The 11,333-nt window shown below is 31.7% G+C and overlaps 3 protein-coding genes across 5 annotated transcripts; 1 reads left to right on the top strand and 2 right to left on the bottom strand.

The window, feature by feature from the left end:
• Positions 1-501: 501 nt before the first annotated feature.
• Positions 502-4,106, bottom strand: Pus7 (pseudouridine synthase 7). 2 transcript variants are annotated; one of them, XM_076421591.1, is made up of 7 exons: positions 3,611-4,106; positions 3,420-3,541; positions 2,840-3,334; positions 2,298-2,771; positions 1,418-2,204; positions 1,173-1,324; positions 502-1,070 (listed from the first exon to the last, which is right to left on the bottom strand). In XM_076421591.1, the coding sequence occupies exons 2-7, from the start codon at positions 3,520-3,522 to the stop codon at positions 760-762; spliced, it is 2,322 nt and encodes a 773-aa protein (XP_076277706.1). In that variant the 5' UTR covers positions 3,523-3,541; positions 3,611-4,106; the 3' UTR covers positions 502-759. The 2 variants fall into 2 exon arrangements, with proteins under 2 accessions (XP_076277706.1, XP_076277705.1); XM_076421590.1 differs by having other exon boundaries at positions 3,652-4,104.
• Positions 4,107-4,448: 342 nt separating this feature from the next.
• Sdhd (succinate dehydrogenase, subunit D) lies at positions 4,449-5,974 on the top strand. Its single transcript, XM_076421592.1, has 4 exons — positions 4,449-4,779; positions 5,099-5,238; positions 5,371-5,564; positions 5,655-5,974. Exons 1-4 carry the CDS (start codon positions 4,725-4,727, stop codon positions 5,869-5,871), a joined length of 606 nt encoding a protein of 201 aa, XP_076277707.1. The 5' UTR covers positions 4,449-4,724; the 3' UTR covers positions 5,872-5,974.
• Positions 5,881-7,793, bottom strand: Pcd (pterin-4a-carbinolamine dehydratase). Of its 2 annotated transcripts, none has more exons than XM_076421594.1 (4): positions 7,676-7,793; positions 7,130-7,281; positions 6,399-6,518; positions 5,881-6,309 (listed from the first exon to the last, which is right to left on the bottom strand). In XM_076421594.1, the coding sequence occupies exons 2-4, from the start codon at positions 7,244-7,246 to the stop codon at positions 6,127-6,129; spliced, it is 420 nt and encodes a 139-aa protein (XP_076277709.1). In that variant the 5' UTR covers positions 7,247-7,281; positions 7,676-7,793; the 3' UTR covers positions 5,881-6,126. The 2 variants fall into 2 exon arrangements, with proteins under 2 accessions (XP_076277709.1, XP_076277708.1); XM_076421593.1 differs by having other exon boundaries at positions 7,584-7,776.
• Between the last annotated feature and the right edge of the window lie 3,540 nt (positions 7,794-11,333).

Raw genomic sequence — 11,333 nt, 5'->3', positions numbered from 1 at the left:
TCTAGGTATTTTCTAGTTACAAATCGAGGGTATACTACCCCCTTAAGAGGGAAGAAGTAACATTCAATTTAGTTTCTATCTCTTGCAATCGATGCAGACAATTTTTATGTTGCATAAAGTCTAGGAAGTCTAATACACACAAGCAGTCTAGGAATACTACAATAAATAAAATCTATAATTTAATTTTCCCGCCTTGAATGTGTACAAAATAAGTAAAAAGTAAGAGTTAGTGCGGCTGTGCTGCCCTCTTACAACGGCCCGATCGTTAAACCAGACACGATCGGCCCGGATTGTGGCAACGACATCATGTGCCAAGATCGTGTCCAGGGAACACTACGAGCCCTCACGCGCATTTGTGGCCTGGACAGAATCAAGGATTTTGGCTGTCTGGGTATCTTTTTATCACTGATAGAGTGATTTCCTCTCTGCTACTTACTATTATGGAAATTTACCAATCACGTAATCAATGAACTTATTATTACTAATCGAAATAAGGATATAGCTTTATATTCTTACACTTTATTAAGCTTGATATTACAAATTTTGTCAACATATAAAAGAAACAAAAACTGCATACATTTATAGAAAAAATTAATTTAACTTGTATGAAGTACTCTTTACATACAATACTATATATATATATGTATATATATATATAATTTTATGCTGCTTCAATTTGTTATATCTTTTCTTTGCTTATACAAGAACTTAAAAAGTACAGAACATCTTTTCAACAACATATTACACGTCTACATTTAATTACACACATTCCATTTTATCATCTGCCTGCTTACTTTCTTTAAGTACATTAGGATTAGTTGTTTCTTCGTCTTTTATTTCAGAATTCTTTTCTTCGTCAATGCTCTTATTATCTTGTGCACAACTTCCTCCTTCAGGTTGTGTCTGATCTTTTGAAATATCACAGTTTTCTGACTCGGCATTGCATGCTGCAGATTGAGCAGCTTGTGCTTGCGGAGATGTATCGAATTTCAAAATTTCTCGCAATGCCATTGTCGCGTATGTAGATGATTTTAAAGACATTTCAACAATTAAAGCTTTATACTGCCCTTCTGTAAATAAAAAAGAAATCGTTAGACCTTATTTATTTTCCTCTCAGATTAAAAATAATTTAATACATCTTTTAAATTTCTAATTGCAAAGAAGCTGTATACCTGGGTTATCCTTCGGAGCTGCCAGCTTTCTCATTTCATCGATATCACATGAAATAAGATCACTATGTTTTTCTTTATAATGCATAATTTTCCAAGATAAATTTGTAGGGATTTGCAATATTTTTCTATAAGCACCACCTAAACTATATTTCCTGAAATAAAGTAAATGTAATATTGAGCACCTGCAATAATACTTTCAAATATTATCTATGTATGTAAGTATATAGATTTCTTCCAAAGCTTACTTATTTTTTTGTCTAAGGTCTGTAGTCAATCCGTCTTTTGCTAAAACTGCGTCATACCATGGTTTAGCGTAAGGTGGGTATGTGACTTTCCAACCAACTTGAGGCATTAATACATCTGCCAATGTATAGTTGGGCAAATCTTCTTCTTTGAGAATCTTTACTGTTGGAAGGTTGGGCGAATCCTCGACTTCATCTTTCTCATTGACAGTACTATCTTTTTCAATATTTTCATTTATTTTTAGACAGCACTCTGTAGCATCTGTTACTTCTTTAATTGGACTGTGTGTTGCATTCGCAGATACTTCGCTAACTTCTTCTTCTTCTTTGCCCACATTTGTAGTCTCATGTCTAAGTTCATTGACTTTTTCATCAGACACTGCATTATTTTCAGTTTGAACTACATTTTCATTGAGAACAAGCTCCTCATTTTCATCATCACCTTGCCTGCTATTACTTTCATATACTAAATCTCCCACGATAGGTTTTTTTCCGAATTCTTTTATTCGTTTTGATACCATCTGATTCCATACCAAACTTTGATATGCATGGATATACATTAAGCGCGCATTTCTTGGTAAGGCATCTAAGGCTCCTTGAGGATTACTACTGCCAGATATACAAATACCTTTCAACAGTGATGCCTCTATTTTATCGCATCTCTTAATGTTCCTGTAAGCAGCATCTGCATTTTTGGTTGTTGCATATATCCTTCTAGCTTCTGCTAAATCTACATCTTGTTCCCCTTCTCTAGGTTTCAAAATTAATTCAATTGCTTCATCCCATTTACCTATATTTCATAAATAAAAAATAAACATTGAGAAATATTTCAATAAGCGTTTCAAAAGATAGAGTACTTATAACATTTAAAAGGAATAATTACTCTGAAGTAAAGCTTTCCCTATTTCATGAGTTGGAATTTCAACCACAGAACCAAACCTCTGTAGACCATAATAATTAATGAAACCATTGTCCCTCAACGAAACCATTGTATTTTCAATTTGTTCATCTGTTCCATTTACATTCCTTATAGCAATCCTAAAATGATTGCCACTGAGTAGGCCTAGTTTTAATTGTTCTTTCATAAATTTAAAGTTGCCCGCATATGCTCCACGTACATTTTTTGCTGCTCTCAATATGTCTGATGGTTCGGTCTTTCGCAAACTAACCCATTGACTAGTCCATGCTCTACGATCTTTTGTTCCAGCATAATTGAAATTATTTGCTTTCATACGTAAGTTTATAGCTAACTGATTTAAAGCATCCATTGTATCCATATTCACTTTGTGTAATACAAAGTAACAATATTCACCATTTTTTTTCCAATCTATCCGGTTATCTCTCCGTAAATAACGATCTAGTAAAAGAATGCAATATATTAAAACAATTAAAGAAACTATGTTTCAAGAATTATTTGAAACATACTAATTCTATTGTCCTGTTTATCTGGTAAAATCATCATAATCTTCTTATTGTCTTTGTCTATTGTCTGACTAATGACATTTGTTATCTTTTTGGTAATTGTATGAATCGCTCTACGTTGATCCTTATCTATATTTGTTACGTCTATCTCTATAGGAGAGGACTCTGAGTTTTTTAGTGTTTGCAGTTGATCCCATATTGTATCTGATATTGTGTGCCTCAAGTCTTCTACATTCTGATTTTCTGTCGGATCTTCTGGAATGTCTTGATTAGTCAACTTAACTATTTCTCCATCGAGGGTAATTTCATTAACATGGAAATCTGTGTATCTTTCTTTGATTACGCCAAAAAATCCTTTATCGCCGATAAATTCTGTGATACCAACTTCGTGTTCTTTTAGTCGTCTTCCGACATCTAATCTTTTCCTTTTTCCATCATTCTGAGTATTTGACCAGTTGCGTTTGAAAGGTTTCTTACTAAAACTATCTTTCTGATGCCCTTGAAAAATGTATACAATATAAAGTCAGATACATTTTCATAGAGTAAATATTAAATAAATTTCATTTCACATTTTACTAAATACCATAGCGTGAATCTCGATTGTGTCTGAAATGATTATTCTTTCTGAAGCCTTTTTCATATCTACCACGAGAAGTATTGCCTGAGTTGTCACTTTGTTTCTCCATGTCCGGTATGATCGTTTATCTAAATAATAATTAAATTTGAAATGCAGCGAATGTTTATTTCACATTTATAAAACATTCTATTATTTACTGAAAATCATATTTGGTGGGCCCTGAAGATTGGAAAATCACCTCAAGTATTCGTAAATAGTTGCTCTTCAATTACTTCCAAAATCGTATTATTGTCAATAGATTCCCGTGGATTCCCGAATGACAACACGTGCTTTAGACTGTATTTAGACCGGTGTCCGTGTCCACCAGTGTCCACCGCCGGTGTCTCCCAAATGCTCCAAACAACCAAAGTTTCTACTGTATATACATACAGGGTGTTCCAGGAAGACTGTACTTGACTACTGACTCAGCAGTAGACTGACTGTAGTCCACTGTAGTCATGTAGGAAAAAGAAATGGGTGATTCCTACGGTAATTCTGTAGCAGCAAATTATAAAGGTAATTCTCGGCTCGGCGACAGACAGCAACAGATTCCTTTGAACGTGGCGTTGCCGTTGGACTAGCCGGAATCCGCCCACTGTAGCTGCGCTTTGATTGGTCCGTGTTTTTCGTTAATAATTGTTCGCAAACAAAGCGTTTTGACGTGAATTGGCAAATGAATAAAGTGCTTTGAATTACCTCGAGAATCACCCATTATGTTTTCTTACACTCTTTCTGGGACACCCTGTAGCTACTTTAGTAAGGAAGTTTGATATGTATCCATAATAAATAATGCTATACTATATTAGTAAAATAATATAAACAATTTTGCTGAAACTACTTTCGATTGGAACAATATTCGATTTATTCATTTTTTAAATTGTAATAAATTCTTTTTCTTTCAAGAATTATAAAATTTTTGTTATTTATTCAGTGTGACGCAGGTATTAGAACCTTGACAAAGTAAATTTTTATACATGTAGCGTAGGTATTATTTTAAATATATGTACATACAGAGAGGAAATACATGTAGATTTTTTATATCATACGACATACGATTTGTAAAATTAAATTAATTGATTCGACGTTCGAGAATAATCGACTTTGGTATAGTGCAATGTAGTCGATACTCAAAACATTCATTTGCAATCGTATTTTTACCTGTATGTGACTATAATTGTAAAAATTTTCTGTCACGAGAATTAGTAGGAACTTTATTGTTCCTTCATAAAAAAGCACTCATTTTGATAAATTCAGCAGCCGAGAATTAACAAAATGATTTTCGAAAGGGTAATTAGCGGAAACATTTTCAGAAAGGTTAGACAATTAGGTAAGTACATTTATAATTTGCGGAAATGTTTAAATCCTCTCTCTTCTCGTTTACATAATCTTACCAGAATTCATATGTATATAATTGTATACTGGCAAGATCTTTTTATACTTCTCATTTAACCTAACATTACACGTTACTATAAAATTAGCATTCAATAAATATCAAATAATATTTAACTTATTATTATATGAGAAAAATAGTGTAAAATAAAAATGTTAATTCTAATTTTCGATGTATTTTAAAAGTTTTGAAAATTACTTTATTTTTAGTTTTTTATTTTTATGAAATTTTAATTATATTATGTTTACATTTCCAGAATCTCTTTCAAAATCTAGTGTATTCTCAAACTCATGTAAAGCTCCTCAGTTTACTAGAACATCAACAAGTTTATCTGGTATAAATCGATGTTTAAATTCTAATACATTAAATAACGGTGGCAATCGTTTTCTGGCAAAGGTAAATAAACTTTTGTAGAATGTGAGTATAATTAGTGAGTAAAACATGATTAATTTATAAATATGCGCAGCCATCAATGGTATATATATATATATAATATAATATGAAAATAAATATTAATTTCACTTGTAGTTTCCAAAGACTACAACTATTGGCTTACAACAAAATCGTAATGCAGCCACACCCACAGGTGATCATGTACGACTGTGGGTTATGGAAAGAGCTGTGGCTCTGGCACTGCCCTTCGTAATTCCTGCTGCTTTAATAACAGAAAATGCAGTCCTTGATGGAGCTATGTCTCTTTTAATTGTTATGCATACTCATTGGTAAATAACACATTGTATAGTTTTGCTTTACACACATAGTTCAAACACTTTTCTGATAACTTTAATAATTACTTAAATATTGTTAAATAGGGGTCTGGAGGCTATTATCGTAGACTACGCTCGTCCCAGTGTTGTCGGAACAATACTACCAAAGGTCTTACATGTTACATTGATTTTGCTTTCTGCAGCTACTTTGGCAGGTTTACTCGTACTGATAAATAGTGGCCCAGGTGTTTCAAAGTCTATTAAGAATTTCTGGGCAATTGGAAAGGAGAATTCCCCGGAAGTAAAGACCTCGGAAGAATGAGACCCACAGTAATTTTCATTATCTGCTTTATTTAGGATAATTTAGGACTCCATAATTTAATATCATGTAAAATATACAAAAATAAATTATATATCTCTCTAAATCTCATACTGTACTATTTAAAAACACATTATGAAACACAAATAGAATTTATTACATAATACATCTTCAACAAGTGTGAAACATTCAATAGGTAGATTTAAGTAAAGAAACATGACTTACACAAGCTTGCGGATATTAATTATTATATAAGTTTTAATTTTGATCCAATTTAGCAACATTATCAATAAATGTTGCAAGTTTAACATCCCTTTGTGATAAACCATTCACATCATGGGAGGAGAGAGTGATATTCACTTCATTGTAAACATTAAACCATTCTGGATGATGATCCATTTTTTCTGCTTGCATTGCCACTCTAGTCATAAATCCGAAAGCCTACCAATGAAATTGTACAAATAATATAATAATTCCATAATAGTAACTGTTCTCAGCAATATTAAATATAATATTATTTTACGACAAACCTGATTGAAATTTTTAAATAAAAACTCCTTGTAAATGGCATCCCTATCTGCTTGAACAGACCAACCATTAGTCAATAATGGTTTTAAATTTTTTTCTCTTTCTTCTTCAGTGAGTTTTCCCTAAACAATAATAGATTATTAAAAAATTAAGTTACAAAAAGAAACATCATTTCTTAACGAGTGTCAGTGGATAGTGTTTAAAAAAAGGTACGAGGAAACTTTGTTCAAGGATCATGGTGACGGGAAAACTTTATCAACACGATCAGAGGAAATATTTAGTTCGATCGTCCTTCAGTGTGTAACATATGATACGAAAAAATGAACATTATTTCATAAGTATTCATTATCTCGATTTTCCACAAATACATTAAAGAAATCCGTTATGACTTTCGTCTAAGTTTGATTGTTTTTATACAATACGAACAGGATAATTCGGGTAATAAGCAACATAGAATTTCAACCACTTGTTACGCCCAAACAGCACGCAATTGTGTCGAAACACACGATATTATTTCACATATCATTTTTCTATCGTAAACGATGAACATTTATCAAGTATCAACGATAACAATCATAATAATAATTTAAACACAAAAATATTTAACGTTAAACAATTTGTAAAAAGTAATTTTTTTACGTTTAAACACACAATAAATTAAATACTTTGTTCTTTATCTAATAAACTATTTTCAACGTGTATGTCTTCTCTAAATTCACAATAAAAAACGTACCATTTTGCTTCTTTTCAAAGCAGGAGCAGATATTCCTCTTTCACTAAAATTATGGAATATTTTTCCCTGAAGAATCCCCCCACCATTTATAAAACGCATGCGCGCTAACATCGACATGGTTTTAGATTTCTTGTTTTCCGATTACAATTCGTCTGCCGTTGTAAAAAATAAAAGAACATATCATTATTATGTAACTGTTCATTACTGAAAAAGAATATTTTATGATTAACATATGACAAACAAACTACATAAGTATAATATGATCGTACGTAATGTATGCATTAGAATCTGTTGAATATTTAGTTAATGAAGTATTTTAAATGTATATACGTTATCAGAATAATTTCAGGATTTTTAACATCCTATAAAGCCAGCTGATACTCTATTAATGTGTGTGATACGAATCACCATTGAGAGATTATGTATATTTTGCACAGTGAGTCCATAACCTTACCGGTGAATATGTGTCTCCTTTTCCGAGACGAAGAAAGCGCATATACAATTTTAGTATTAGTATTACAACATATATATTAAAAAGTGTAATACCTTTATAATTATTTGAACTATATTTAGATAGTTCTACATAGTATTTTACTAGCGTCGTTTGAGAAGCACTATTTACATTGATGAAATACTTGTTTTGAGCGACTAAATGTGGCGGTTTATTTGAAATTATTTTCTATTGCATTTTCATTTTCACACATTTTTTCAGATAAAATTTATAGTATCTAGTCAAAGTTTGTTCCTGTACATAAACGGTTAAATTTACACTAGTTTATTTTTATGTAGTTTCTATAATAGCCATTACTATATAGACAGCGGATTTTATGCACTTATGAGAAAAATTAAAATAGTGAAAACATTAGAAGAATTTAAAACGACTGTTATATTGTTTTCAACCTATTAAACATGTTTTGAAAAAAATAAATTTCTAATTCACTCCACTTTGTTACAATGCAGGTAGAATATTTTGCATAAAGATCCGCTGTGTAGCCATTACACTTTTTATCAGATTTCCTAATTGCTAAATTAATGTTCGTCACAAATTTTCTTTAGTAAGGAAGTTTGACATCCATAATAAATCATGCTACTATGTTAGTAAAATAATATAAACAATTTTGCTGAAACTACTTTCGATTGGAACAATATTCAATCGATTCATTTTAAATATTGTAATAAATTCCTTTTCTTTCAAGAATTATTAAATTTTTGTTTCAAAGATTGATCCTTTCATGTATTCAGCGTGACGCGCGCAGGATGTTGGCAACATTTTAATCCATTAACAATATATTAAATAATAAATTCTATTCATTGCAACTCTTACTTTCATGTATACTAGAAATGCGTTTGTGGTTATATACATTTTGTTGTACAATGATAAAACGCGTATACAAAAGATGAACTTCGCGAATCTCTGTATTCTATAAAATCGTTTGGTTGCAATTAGGGATTGCAATACCGGTACCGAATACCGGTATTTCGTTCTATTTTGCAATTTCGTGAAACCGGTATTTGCTAAGGTAAACTACCGGTATTTTCGGTATTAGCAATAAATAATAAATATTTTTTTGGGGCATCTACTCTTATTTGAAATACACGTTCGCCGCTGAAATCTGGATTTAGAAACTTCTGATTTTGATTTCGAAGAGAGTGACAATGAAGAAAATAATAATACAATTGTTGAAAGTACCTCATTTGAATATGACGAAGATAATGGTAACGAGGACGAAAATTAACTTACCAAGGATTGCTTCCTATAATTAAGAAAATTCGAAAGTTTCCTGCAGTTGAAAATGCTCTTTCCGCATCCACGCTGGTTGGTGGTACTGTTAATAAATGAGCGATATGCTTTCTCTAAATATTTTGCCTCGATGTCCTTCATCTTCTAACAACTCGGTCTCTCGTCTGACGGTTTTGGATAAATCTATTTTTTGTATTATTGTTCGTGGCAATTTTTTTATTTATAGCTAATTGTAATTTCTTCTCGGGAGACAATTCTTTTTCCATATTAACATCAACATCATCTTCAACAAATTCTTCTGGATAGGTTTGTGTTTGGCTTTCAGAAATGTTTCTGTGGAAATTGACGACGAACTTAATTAAATTTGACTTTGTTAGCTTCTTTTCTTCCTTTCCGTTTCCTTTTTTAAAGTCTTTATAATTATGTAAATACTATGATTTACGTATTTACCAGAAAAAAGTATATGTGACATGTGGCGTTCTGCCTGACAACTACAGATATAATATTATAATATAGTAAATAATATTAAAATATACATTATAAAATATAGTACATATATTATTATAATAAACTATTTGTTCGTTTACTTTAAAATATTATCGTAAATTGATTTTTCCCTCCCACTCCCTTTTCGCATAAATACGTCTCTCTAACAAGCTCAAGAGACATCTGAAAGTCGCCTAAAAGATGCCCGACAGAGTCGTGGAACATGTCTCTACAATGCCTGAAACACGACTAACAGTCGTTCTAAAGACCACTTTAAGACAGGCAAATTTGTAACAAACGACCTTCCGGAGCCCCTGTAGAGACTTTCCGGAGACATTCGCAGACATCTTTCAGACATCTGAATGTCTAGCGGCAGACATCTTTCTGCCATCTTTGAGCTGTATCTGTGCTGGTTGGGTAGTATTTACATAATTATAAAGACTTTAAAAAAGGAAACGGAAAGGAAGAAAAGAAGCTAACAAAGTCAAATTTAATTAAGTTCGTCGTCAATTTCCACAGAAACATTTCTGAAAGCCAAACACAAACCTATCCAGAAGAATTTGTTGAAGATGATGTTGATGTTAATATGGAAAAAGAATTGTCTCCCGAGAAGAAATTACAATTAGCTATAAATAAAAAAATTGCCACGAACAATAATACAAAAAATAGATTTATCCAAAACCGTCAGACGAGAGACCGAGTTGTTAGAAGATGAAGGACATCGAGGCAAATATTTAGAGAAAGCATATCGCTCATTTATTAACAGTACCACCAACCAGCGTGGATGCGGAAAGAGCATTTTCAACTGCAGGAAATTTGTGCAGAAAAATACGTTCAAGGCTTAATCACAGTTCAATATTGAAGTGTGTTGCATCTATAGATGCATTATGTTTTTTACAATCACATTTCAAAAGTATGAATTCAATAAATTAGTTAATGTTTTTTTCTATTAAACAACTGTGTTTTTGTTAATACAGGTATACATACCGGTACAACGTTTAAAAAAATACCGAATACCGGTATTGCAATCCCTAGTTGCAATTAAACGGTTTGAAATTTAATTATGTATTCGTTTCATCATTCAAATATGTTTGCCATCTTCACGGGGGTAATACACGTTACAAGATGCTCGGAATTGGCTTTTAATAAAACCTCTCGATTCTTCGTTTCACGCATACCGTTTCCCACAAGGACTTTCATTCTCGCACGTGCTTCACTTCTAGGATAACGATCGCGATTACGATCCTTTTACTCACTCTCACTCATCGTGATCACCCGTTTTACGTTCACATCGTCGAGGAGGGAATGTTACGTTAAATGCTATAATCTGTTTACAGATATAGTTATCAAATATTTCACATAAGCAATAAGCCTTGATAATAAATTCATCATTACCCGAGGTCGTGCGTAATCTGCGGATTATAATTGCAATACATTCAAATATAAAAATTGTAAGAAATTCTTTGGTATTTCTCATATTCTTTGTAAAAAATGTCTTCGCTTCACTCCGCAAAATAAAAATATTTCTCTCTTTCGGTCTATAAAATAATTTGTAAGCTGGAAAGAAATAGAGTTCTTAAACTCTTTGAATTTTTTACTGTCTGAAATTTTATTCACCCGATTTTTGTGATAAATGCATTAAATCCGTAGTCTATTAATGATGTACATACTTGATGCATGAACCAACATGGGTAAAGAATGAATTTCAACAATTTTTATTTCGCATAAAAACCCGCAGTATAGTAATATACGGAACAACATACGTGAATATTATTATCCTTAACATGAATCGTACTTGTACGACCAGTCATGCAGTTTCGAATTTTTTATTTCATAATTATTAAAATTACAAAGATATTTCAATTAGAAATGACTAAATAAATTTCTTGATACAAGCACATGTTGTTTATAAAGATTACGAGCAATCGAAATACATAAATTCATTCTTGTAATTTTTATAAAACAACGAATATCGGT

This window comes from Lasioglossum baleicum, chromosome 4, assembly GCF_051020765.1.
Source record: "Lasioglossum baleicum chromosome 4, iyLasBale1, whole genome shotgun sequence".
NCBI lineage: Eukaryota > Metazoa > Arthropoda > Insecta > Hymenoptera > Halictidae > Lasioglossum > Lasioglossum baleicum.
This window is presented reverse-complemented; position numbering and strand designations above follow the sequence as displayed.